At 38.7% G+C, this 12,737-nt stretch overlaps 1 protein-coding gene across 1 annotated transcript in view; it reads left to right on the top strand.

The window, feature by feature from the left end:
• The window catches only part of adgra1 (adhesion G protein-coupled receptor A1), a 426,613-nt gene that overhangs the window by 335,454 nt on the left and 78,422 nt on the right, over positions 1-12,737 (top strand). The window contains exon 15 of the mRNA XM_018095935.2: positions 6,734-6,861. Coding sequence (XP_017951424.2) covers positions 6,734-6,861 — 128 coding nt within the window. The remainder of the gene's footprint in view (positions 1-6,733; positions 6,862-12,737) is intronic.

Genomic DNA, 12,737 nt, shown 5'->3' with positions numbered 1-12,737 from the left:
TCACTTTAACACTGAAAATGTTATTCTTGAACCAACAAATGTATTTTTTTAGCTGTAATATTGGTGTGTAGGCGCCATCTCAGTGCATTGTGCCTGAGTCTGAGCTTTCAGAAGGAGCCAGCGCTACACATTAGAACTGCTTTCAGATAACCTAGTTACAGATACCATAGTAACCTTTTTCTCCTACTCCCATGTAACTGGAGGAGTCCCAAGCCGGACTTGGATTTCTTACTATTGAGTGCTATTCTGATATCTACTGGGAGCTGCTATCTTGCTCCCTTCCCATTGTTCTGCTGATCGGCTGCTGGGAGGGGGATATCACTCCAACTTACTGTAACTTTGTGTTGGTTATAGAAACCTCCTAAATTAATCAGCAGGTTAACCTTGCCAACAATCCAAATGTTTCCAGGTTTTGCTAAATCTGGCCATTTGTTATTCTGACTGCAGAATGCAGCAGCTCAGCAAATGCACTGGCGCTATTCAAGGCTACATACACACTAGCAGCTCTAAGAGAAATATCTACTGTATATCTGATAGACTTCACAGCATATTCAAAGGGTACGTGCCTAGAATGAAGTTCACGAGCAATTACACCACTGCCATAATCAGGAGTAAAGGAATGTTAGGCATGCTGCTATTAGACAGATGAACCTGCACTTTAAATGTACCCTAGGCTGTGGTTAAAGACATTTCAGATCACAAGTAGTGCCAAGTGCAATATTTAATTAACCTTGTCTAAAAATACTTAGAACTAACCAATGTTACTGTCAGTTAATATCAATCTTTTGGCCTTGTAGAGTTTTTTTTTTTAATTAAGCTCTTGCCAACTGTGATGTCTCTTTTTGGAGCCGTGGCTTTTAGCATTGATCCAGATTGCTCATTTTGCTTTTAATCTGATAATGTAGGTTGTTCCACTTCATACTACTTCTGATTGACTGAATATCTCAGTAGCACAATAATGTTGCACTATCCCTTCCAGGGCTATACAGTTCTGCATCAATTACAGCACAGAGCAAGCACATATTATACACTTCCAGGCCATTTTTCCTGGTGTAATGAATGATGTGCTGTGTGAGAAACCCAATGGTGCTCCATCAGTATTTGTCCTCTAGTTAGCATACCAAGGTAGGGTTGCCACCTTTTGCCTTGGCTAACTCCAGGCAGGGGGGTGGGGTGTGATATTACTGGGCGGGGTGGTGACATCACATGGGTGGGGCTATGATGTGGCAATGTCTCAGGGGTGGGGCTATAATGTCGATTGCCATGTCAATCTTAAAGAGTCCTGCCTGGTTTTCCGAATTGGGGAAATCAGGCAGGCAGTTTTAACCTGGACAGCCCTTCCAAAAACCGGGCGATCCAAAACCCTATACCAATGCCTTCAGGATACACTGTTCCTATACTTTACATCCCTATATACAGTATATGGGCAGCATCTTGAATATATGATATCATCTGACTCTATTCCATATCACTGGCCAAAAAGAGGACATTGAATTGCCCTGAAAGTGCCATTTCATCTGTTTCAGTTAGTTCTATGGATGTCATCTGGTTCAGTTGGCTTTATAGATTTCATCTGGTGCTGTTATCCCTATTGACCAGAATAAAGGATCAAACTTGTACAAAGGGAGAAACATATTACACAGAAGGGGCTCTAAAGTTAACTTGTATATATATATATATATATATGTCTCTTTGCTAAATAAAAGTATAGGATCTGTTATCTTGGGGGCAAGTTTTGGTTGAATAAAAAGATTTACTACCAAGTAAAGCCCCCTGTAAGCTGATAGTGTGCATAGAGGCTCCCTAATAGCCAATCTTAGCCCTTATTTGGCTCCTCCATGAACTTTTATGGTGCTTGTGTTGCTCTCCAAGGCTTTATACATTTGACTGTGGCTCCCAAGTAAGAAAGGTTGGGGACCCCTGCTTTAGAAGTAGCATATGCCCTAGACTTTCAGCTCAAGGAGAAATCACCAGGACCTTGTAGAGAAAAATAGGCTGGCAAAACTGGACCTCAACTGAAAAAACACTGCTTAAAAATAACTATTAAATCATTTTTACATCGTTTTCATGGTACAAAAAGGAAACATAATGCTTTTTTTTTGTACCCTGAATATATATTTAAAGCAGCATTTGTTCCAACTGAGGTCCAGTCTTGCCAGCCTATTTTTCTCTACAAGGTCCATACTGATTGGTATGTTGAGAATGACTGTAGCTTGTTATCTGCTACCTTGCCATCTGATTTGATTGGGTTTGGTTTAGATTAAAGAAGATTAAGGTGCGCTTTTTATAGTGCATCAGATTTTTAATGTTGCACACGGATTTGGTGGGTGATATTGGGATGATATTATCTCTAAATAATTGTAAGAAGAGTTTGCCCTTTGGAGAAGGTAGGGGGTTTAAATATAAATATGTCAAGCCAACAAATAATATTATTTTGATATTTTTCAACCAATGTGTTTAATAAATGTTATAGTGTTTACTACTGTTTATTTATTTTTAATGTTTATTACTAGATATTCATTTTCACTCATTAGTTTTCATTTAGGGTCAAGTGCTGAAGAAATGCAGCTTGGCCGCATAATAGCCTCACAATAGCTATTGTGCTCAATAATGATATTGTAACACATATATTATGTGTAAGGGTGCGATTTCACAAAGCTGTTATTCGTAATTATTTGACATGTTACGCTATACGAAATGACTCTGCACACTTGTGGATTTGTAAATAACAGAAGTGTTTTTGCTGTAATATGTACATTAGGCATTGCTCTCCTGCAGATCCTTATTCATTAGCGCCGGCACAGTATTCTGCTAAGTGGATAAATCTGGAACCTAATTTTTATTATCCTCATTATGTTGCGCTTCAATAAACTTCATATGGACATAGATGATTAAAATCACTGTTGCATTAGAGAGCAGGCATGCCTCTTCTTGTTGCATAGAAACTGGAGAATATTAAAAATGGGTTGATCCATCAATAAAATACATACTCCTGTGGATTAGAATAGTTCCATGTGCGTTACAGTATTTATTAATGGAATATATGGGGCACATTGGGCTCTTTGACCTGTTGTTGGGACTCTGGAGGTTCAGGACCTTAGCTGGTTAAATAACCCTATCAGTAATAAATAGAGGCTTATTTATACATTTTTTGAATTTGTGAAATTTAGATATATTTTTCATTCCAATAAACCCAAAATTTTACCAAACTTGAATGTTTGTTTATTTATTAATATAAAAACTCAATTGAATGAAAACTCAAATGCATTAAATTCACATTTTACTCATTATTTTCACTGGATCTACAAACGCTCAAAAAAATTGCAAAACTATGAATTAAAAAAAACATCATCAGTTTTGCCAGGACAACTCCCCTTCACTTCCACAAACATTTGCAAGCTTTTAGATGCTGAAGTCTTACATTTGAGTTTTTTTTTTTTTGCCCTTAATAACTATTAAACATTTGAGTTTTCAAAACCATAATTTGAATCTGTGAGTTTTGCCCAAAAAAATTCAAACTGCTGAAAAATGTTTACATTTCATTAAATCACCCCTTAAACATATCAGTCAGTTAGTGGCAGATTTACTAAAACTAACTAAAACTAAAATCTAAACTAAAACTAAAAAATCTATTCTCATTTTTTTGGGTTTTTAAAATTCGAATAAACTAATTTCCACAAAAGTCTGAACTAAAAAAGTACGTGTGGAAAAACTCGCAAAACTGTGACTCTTTCAAACTGTCGTACAAAAAAAGTCAAATATACAAAAACCTCTAACAATTCAAAGCAAAGAAAGAGAAAGGGAACGTCTATCATTGACTTCTGCATGATCTCAACAAGTTTTAGCTGGAGTATTTTCAGATTCAGAATTATAGCAGTTTTTCTCACACAGTAAATCTCATAAAATATTTTTGGGGGAGACCTTTAGTGCTAAAAAATCCTTATTGGAAAAAAAAATCAGATTATTAGTAAATGGCCCCCATTTACTAAGACTGTGCTAAGTCAATTTTTAGCCAGTGAGCCACATTTGAGACCCATGGTGGCCTCTTCCTTAATGTTGGGTTGGACAAGTCAGTTGTGTATTTAGCATTAATTAACTTATTACATGTACAGGTATAGGACCCATTATCCAGAATGCTCGGGACCAAGAGTATTCCGGATAAGGGGTCTTTCCGTAATTTGGATCTTAATACCTTAAGTCCACTAAAAAATCAATAAACCATTAATTAAACCCAATAGGATTGTTCTGCCCCCAATAAGGATTATTTATATCTTAGTTGGGTTCAAGTACAAGGTACTGTTTTATTTCTACATAGAAAAAGGAAATCAGTATTAAAATTCTGAATTATTTGATTAAAATGGAGTCTATGGGAGATGGCCTTTCCGTAATTCGGAGCTTTCTGGATAACGGGTTTCCGGATAAGGGGTCCAATACCTGTTTTAAATTATAATAAAAGTTTCTAGGAAAAAAATATCCTTACTTGGCTGTTAATGCAAGTTTAATAGTTTTTTTGTGCTGCTGAGGTCTTGGAGGTGTGTGTAATGTTGAAATAAATGTCAGCATAAGGTTCAACAAATGCAAAATGTATTATTTTTGTCTCATACTGTTACCAGTGCTTTACAGTGCCACTAGCTTCTTCATCTCTCAATAAAGACAGAGCAAAGGAGAAGAATACAAATTTATACAATACAAATGCAATTCAACACAAATGGCACCCTAAAAAGTCATTTGAGACTGTGGGCAACACATGGGTTGGGGAAAGCCTAAATAGCCTTAATTGTAACTCCACTGCCAGACCCTGACTCTCATTCACAGTCCAGTTCTCAATGGCTTCTCTCATTGGCTAAAGTTTTTTGAATATGTCTTCTTACAGCTCATTGCATTTACACTCTGTGGCACTGCTATTGGCTTGGACTGTGCCCTGCGCCTTTTTCTTCAAATTAGCAACACTCCCCTTTCAGAGCGTGATTTTGGGAAGAGTTTTCAGAATTTATTAGACATATAGTTGTAATATACCTAAAATCCAGGTCTCTGAGTCTTCCTTGTTGCTTACTCAACCAGATATTATTCAGAAAACAATAAAGAAAGGTTTTTATACAGCTGTTCATGTTTTTATCCTGGGGCACATAAATCAAAATGTTGCTGTACACAAAATTTCAGCTTTTATGCAGTCCAATGTGTTTTTTTTCTTCTTTCCAATTTTTTTCCTGGAGAATTTTATGAATGTCAGTTGCTGAAAATTAAGTGATTGAATGAAATCTCTATGAATCATTTGCAAGGTACATAGGTGTAGCTCTGCCTGTGGTTGGGTGTTATTTGGGTTCATTACAATAATCTGTAGGGTACATATTAAGTACTGGTCCTTATTAAGCACTATATTCTTGCAGGCCCTTGTGTGTGTGTGTGTGTGTGTGTGTGTAAACACTGAAAAACCCAGTGCCCACTGCCTTGTAATTGTCATGCATTGTCTACTTTGTAAACTGCACAATAACTGGAAAGTGCTTACCACCTGTCCTAGAAGGAGTACAAGGGTCCTGGTCCATTTGCCCCAACAGAATCCATGTCGCACACAATTCACCTATCCTAGGTTATTGTTCGCCTTTACTGTTTGCAGTCTCTACTGACAGCATAGATATTCTGCTATATACTGTACCTTAGCCAGATTCACATTTGTTGACCAGTTTAATGCATTTCCCCACCCAGCATGACTGTTTTAGCCAACCAAAGAAAATATTAGTCATTATATATGAAAATACATTGTTAAATATTGGTTTTGCAAGCAGTGCTCTTCTATTGCAGTTGGGGCAGAAATGATCCAATCACAGTATTGACACATCTTAGTTAGTTGGTGTATCTTACTTGGAGAGGTGGCAAGTACAAAGCTAATGAGGCCACTGTCAGATGTTTAATGGGAGACACTGCGTGGGCACACCTCTGTGGCACAGGCCAATTTACTGAACTGATGTTATATATATTGAGCCAATAGTTGTCACTGATGACAAAAAGATTAGTCAACTGTCTTGACAGATCCAACACAACACTTCTGGCAGCAGAAGATTATAAAGAGATGATTACAGAGAAACATGTTGGGTTGTGAAAATACTAAAGAGATCAGTAGCATTTGTGCATTATTGGCATTTAATTTAACAAGACTAAGGGGCTCATTCATGAAAGCACAGTTTTCATAATGACCACGATAATATCATTAAAATTCCACTACTTTTTTGTGGTTTTCGTTAACTTCCACGCCATTGAGTCCTATGGAAGGCTTCCCAAAATCATACACTGAAGTTTCAAAGCCAGAAAGGTTTTCGTGCCGTTTACGACCGTTCGGATCCAAAAATTTTGTGACTTTTGGATCGCAACCACGATATTTTCGCACGACCAAGAAAAGAATTTTCATAACATTTTCGCACATCTGAAATGATCGTGGTTACTCCAAATTTTTTCCAACAACCAAAAATTTGTGCTTTCATGAATGGGCCCCTAAGTGTACACATTGGGTTGTCAAGGAAGAAATTATACAGTAACAATTAAAAGTGAAATATCTGCATTTGACCCCCATTGGCTCATTAAAACGATATGCCTCAACGTTAATGTTCTGATATATATTTTGTATCTGAAAAACTAACTCCAACATTATCTTGCTTTAATATAAATCTGGAAATAATATACCTTACTGAAATGATTGTGGAATGGTTTTATTATTCATATTATTTCAATCTCTTGCTAGGATTTGAAGACTGTGCTGTCCCTCCCACAATACCCAGGGGAGTTTCTGCACCCCGTGGTGTATGCATGTACTGCAGTAATGCTGTTGTGCCTCTTTGCTTCCATTATCACCTATATTGTGCATCACAGGTAGGAAGCCTATTTTAACCTTACTTTCAAATATGTAATTATGCTATTTTCTTAAATTATTTGTTAAATTGCAGTGTTTCTAATATACAGGTGACAAAAGCACAATACTAGGCTGCCAAACAGGATATTTTCAAGTCAAGATGTGCTGCTGTGTATACAGTGATTGTAATGATGTAAATGTAAAGGTATTCTAAATATTTTTTAAAAGATTTTATATATATATATATATATATTAAAATTAGATTAGCTTTTATATTTGTTTAGAATTAGTCAGGCTAACAAACTGGAATATAAAACATTTTTATTGTCCATATATAAAATGTGCTTATTGATAGATAGATAGATAGATAGATAGATAGATAGATAGATAGATAAATAGATAGATAGATAGATGATAAATGTATAGATAGATAGATAGATAGATAGATAGATAGATAGATAGATAGATGATAAATGGATAGATGATAGATAGATAAATAGATAGATAGATGATAAATGGATAGATAGATAGATAGATAGATAGATAGATAGATAGATAGATAGATAGATGATAGATAGAATGGCCATAGTAAAGCTAGCTAGGAGATAAAGAGCAAGAGAAACATAATGTAATATTTGCCTTGCTCTTAATATTTCTACTAGCCGAGTACAATGGAAAATTAAGAATTATGAAGTTACATTGGCATTGTGGCCTTCTGTTGGGAAGTTCACCATAAAATGAACCTTTCACATGATGCAGACAGTAGTATTCTATAGTCTTGGAATCATAATGATATGTGTAGCGGCAGCTTCATTTCCCTAGCAACCAGGCAGCAGACATGCCAGAGGCACTGCTGGGACTTGCACCGCCCCTTCTAACCGACCCCTTCCCTCCCTTACTAACAGGCTGGTGGCTGGTTGAATCAACTTGCTTTCATTTCAACTAAAAAGGGATAAGTATTCTTTACTAACTTTATCAAAACCATTGTGTTTTTTTACTGTTGGGTTTTATTTATTTTTTTTCATAAGTAATTGTTGTTTTTGGAGCTAATTTACAAAGTTTGTGGGATCCATAGGCTTACAGCAGGTTACATTCCCTTGTAATTACCCTCAGCTTGAGGAGGGTGGGGTTTGATTAGTTCACCTTTACAGACTGCATAAATAGAACCACAGGCAGTCCAGTGAGCTGCTTACTAACAGGCTGGTGGCTGGTTGAATCAACTTGCTTTCATTTCAACTAAAAAGGGATAAGTATTCTTTACTAACTTTATCAAAACCATTGTGTTTTTTTACTGTTGGGTTTTATTTATTTTTTTTCATAAGTAATTGTTGTTTTTGGAGCTAATTTACAAAGTTTGTGGGATCCATAGGCTTACAGCAGGTTACATTCCCTTGTAATTACCCTCAGCTTGAGGAGGGTGGGGTTTGATTAGTTCACCTTTACAGACTGCATAAATAGAACCACAGGCAGTCCAGTGAGCTGCTTACTAACAGGCTGGTGGCTGGTTGAATCAACTTGCTTTCATTTCAACTAAAAAGGGATAAGTATTCTTTACTAACTTTATCAAAACCATTGTGTTTTTTTACTGTTGGGTTTTATTTATTTTTTTTCATAAGTAATTGTTGTTTTTGGAGCTAATTTACAAAGTTTGTGGGATCCATAGGCTTACAGCAGGTTACATTCCCTTGTAATTACCCTCAGCTTGAGGAGGGTGGGGTTTGATTAGTTCACCTTTACAGACTGCATAAATAGAACCACAGGCACTCCAGTGGAGCTTGCTCTGGTGGTAGGTGCTCTGTAAGTGATTGCTCTTTAAGTGGGACTCTGTAAGTGGAGTTATAAACTCAGGGAGTTAAACACTAAGGGAGTTAAAAACAAGGTAAAACAAGGTATTTACTACAAGTCCTTACACCTATTTTAGTTTAACTGTTCTTGTAACTGGGAGAATGAGTGGTAGCAACATTGAAGGTCTGACACAGTGCACAGCCTGCCACATGTATGCAGTTGTGGAACAACAGTTCCAAAGTGCATACCTCTGTTGTGGATGTGAGCGAATTGCCACTTTAGAGGCTCGCGTTAGAGTCCTAGAGGAACACGTCGCAACACTGCGTTCAATCAACAATCTTGAGAGGGGTCTCTTGTTAACTGAACAAGAACTAGTGGGGTCAGATAGTAGGGGGGGAGGGGAGCAGCAAAAGGATGATAGGGCAGTAAGCTGGGTGACAGTTAGAAAATCTAGTGTGGGGAAAAGGAAAAGGGAGGCTGCTCCAGGGTTTGCGCATCCCAACAGATTTGCCAGATTGTGTGAAGAAGATGGGAGTGTGAACTCTGGATTGGCGGTTCTAGGTGAGGCTGATCTCTCTAACAGCCGGGAGACCAGTTTCACTAGTAGTGGTGGGGAGGAGAGCAGAGCTAGGCCTAAACAGATGGTGGTTATAGGGGATTCGATCATTAGGAAAGTGGACAGGGTAATCTGTCAAGCGGATCGCTTCAACCGGACAGTTTGCTGTCTTCCTGGTGCCAGGGTTCGGCATGTGGTTGATCGGGTTGACACATTATTGGGAGGGGCTGGGCATGACCCGGCTGTCTTGGTACATATCGGTACTAACGACAAAATGAACGGTAGGTGGGGGACTTTAAAGAGTGAGTTCAGGGATCTAGGCTCTAAGATTAGGCAAAGGTCCTCCAATGTCATTTTTTCGGAAATTTTGCCGGTGCCGCGTGCAAGTTTAGGGAGACAGCGGGAGCTTAGGGAGCTAAATGCGTGGCTAAAGTCTTGGTGTAGGAAGGAAGGGTTTGGGTTCCTAGAGCACTGGGCTGACTTTTCCTTGGGGTACAATCTATACAGCCCTGACGGATTGCACCTCAATGGAAGGGGGTCTGCTGTGCTAGGGGAGAGAATGGTTAAGAGGTTGGAGGAGTGTTTAAACTAGACAAGGGGGGGGTGGGTGAGCTAGAATTCCATGGGAAAATTAGTGTAGACGGGGTAGGGGGACTAGCAAAGGGTTGTGGGGGAGGAGTGAGGGGGGCATAAAGTTTATCAGATAAGGAGCTTCCGTTACAAGGAAAGCAGTCTCATAATTGCCTTAGCTCTAATTCTCCCTTAGCTAATGTAAACATCAGAGGGAGAAGTAATAATCTCCGCTGCATGCTGGCTAATGCGCGTAGCTTGTCGGGTAAATTAGGGGAGCTGCAAGCTATTGCATGTATTGAAAATTATGATTTAATAGGTATCACTGAGACCTGGTGGGATGATAAATGCGACTGGGCTGTGAATTTAAATGGGTATACACTTTTTAGGAGGGACAGAGAGATTAAAAAGGGTGGAGGGGTTTGTCTTTACGTAAAGTCAGACTTAAAGCCATGTAATAAAGACATTACCAATGAAAACGTCGAATCTCTTTGGGTAGAAATTTCAGTAGGGCTGAAGGTCACAAAGAAAATGATCATTGGTGTATGTTATAAACCACCCCGTATAGATGAGGGGGATGAGGCCCAGCTATTGTTGCAAATGGAGGAGGCTTCAAAACTGGGTCAAGTTGTTGTTATGGGGGACTTTAATTATCCGGACATTGACTGGAGTAATGGGGTGGCTAAGTCAGAAAAAGCTAGTAGGTTTGTAAATATGCTAAATGACAACTTTTTATTTCAGGCAGTTCAAGAACCCACTAGGAATGACGCTATTTTGGACCTGGTGATTTCTAATAATAATGAACTTATCTCTAACATTTGTGTGGGTGAGCATTTGGGGAACAGTGATCACAACATGGTCTCCTTTGAGATAATGCTGCAGAGACAGCACTATAAGGGAGTAACTAAAACACTCAATTTTAGACGTGCAGACTTTGCCAGTATAAGGGCATCTCTGCAATGTGTCAACTGGGAAAGGCTTTTCATGGGGTTAGACACAGAAGGAAAATGGAACATCTTTAAAACATTGCTTTGTAGGTATACGCAACAGTATATCCCCCTAGTAAGCAAGGAGAGGCATCGCAAAGCAAAACCTTTATGGCTGAATAAAAGTGTTATTGTCGAGGTTGGTAAGAAAAAACGTGCTTTTAGGGCATTCAAGTTAGCTGGGACAGCAGAAACTTTCATCAGGTACAAGGAAGCAAATAAAGCATGCAAAAAAACTATCAGGCAAGCTAAAATAGAGATGGAAAGGGATATTGCTGCTAGGAGTAAAAAGAATCCAAAATTATTTTTTAATTATGTGAATAGTAAAAAAATGAAGCAAGAAGGGGTGGGAACTTTATTATCACGGGGGGGTACGTTGGTTGATGAAAACGGGGAAAAAGCTGAAATTTTGAACTCTTATTTTTCATCTGTCTATACATCTGAGGAGCCAGATAATGAAGGCTTCCCTTGTAATATGCCCAGTGCTAGTAATTTAGCTACTGACGCATGGGTCACTCGGGAGGAAATTCAAAAGAGACTTGAACATGTAAAGGTAAACAAAGGTCCAGGGCCGGATGGGATTCATCCCAGGGTATTAAATGAGCTGAGCGCTGTGATTGCCAAACCTCTTCACTTAATTTTTCAGGATTCATTGAGGTCTGGCATGGTGCCAAGAGACTGGCGGATTGCTAATGTGGTGCCGTTATTTAAAAAGGGATCCCGTTCTCAGCCTGAAAACTATAGGCCTGTTAGTCTGACATCAGTAGTAGGAAAACTTTTGGAAGGGGTAATAAGGGATAGGGTACTTGAATACATTGCAGTTCACAATACTATTAGTTTGTGCCAGCATGGTTTTATGCGTAACAGATCTTGCCAGACTAATTTAGTTGCCTTTTATGAGGAGGTGAGTAGGAACCTTGATGCTGGAATGGCAGTTGATGTCATCTACTTGGACTTTGCTAAAGCGTTTGATACAGTACCTCACAGAAGGTTAATGATCAAATTAAGGAATATTGGCCTAGAACATAATATTTGTAATTGGATAGAGAACTGGCTGAAGGATAGAGTACAAAGAGTGGTTGTAAATGGAACATTTTCTAATTGGACCAGTGTGGTTAGTGGAGTACCGCAGGGGTCAGTCCTTGGGCCTTTGCTGTTTAACTTGTTTATTAATGACCTGGAGGTGGGCATAGACAGTATTGTTTCTATTTTTGCTGATGACACTAAATTGTGCAAAACTATAAGTTCCATGCAGGATGCTGCCGCTTTGCAGAGCGATTTGACAAAATTAGATAACTGGGCAGCAAACTGGAAAATGAGGTTCAATGTTGATAAGTGCAAAGTTATGCACTTTGGTAGAAATAATATAAACGCAAACTATCTACTGAATGGTAGTGTGTTGGGGGTATCCTTAATGGAGAAGGATCTAGGGGTTTTTGTTGATAACAAGTTGTCTAATTCCAGGCAGTGTCATTCTGTGGCTACTAAAGCAAATAAAGTGCTGTCTTGTATAAAAAAGGGCATTGACTCAAGGGATGAGAACATAATTTTGCCCCTTTATAGGTCCCTGGTAAGGCCTCACCTTGAGTATGCAGTGCAGTTTTGGGCTCCTGTCCTTAAGAAGGATATCAATGAGCTGGAGAGAGTGCAGAGACGTGCAACTAAACTGGTTAAGGGGATGGAAGATTTAAACTATGAGGTTAGACTGTCGAGGTTGGGGTTGTTTTCTCTGGAAAAGAGGCGCTTGCGAGGGGACATGATTACTCTGTACAAGTACATTAGAGGGGATTATAGGCAGTTGGGGGATGTTCTTTTTTCCCATAAAAACAATCAACGCACCAGAGGTCACCCCTTTAGATTAGAGGAACGGAGCTTCCATTTGAAGCAGCGTAGGTGGTTTTTCACGGTGAGGGCAGTGAGGTTATGGAATGCCCTTCCTAGTGATGTGGTAATGGCAGATTCTGTTAATGCCTTTAAGAGGGGCCTGGATGAGTTCTTG

This window comes from Xenopus tropicalis, chromosome 7 (assembly GCF_000004195.4).
Source record: "Xenopus tropicalis strain Nigerian chromosome 7, UCB_Xtro_10.0, whole genome shotgun sequence".
Classification (NCBI taxonomy): domain Eukaryota; kingdom Metazoa; phylum Chordata; class Amphibia; order Anura; family Pipidae; genus Xenopus; species Xenopus tropicalis.
The sequence above is the reverse complement of the archived record's forward strand: the minus strand, read 5'-3'. Positions and strand labels throughout refer to the sequence as shown.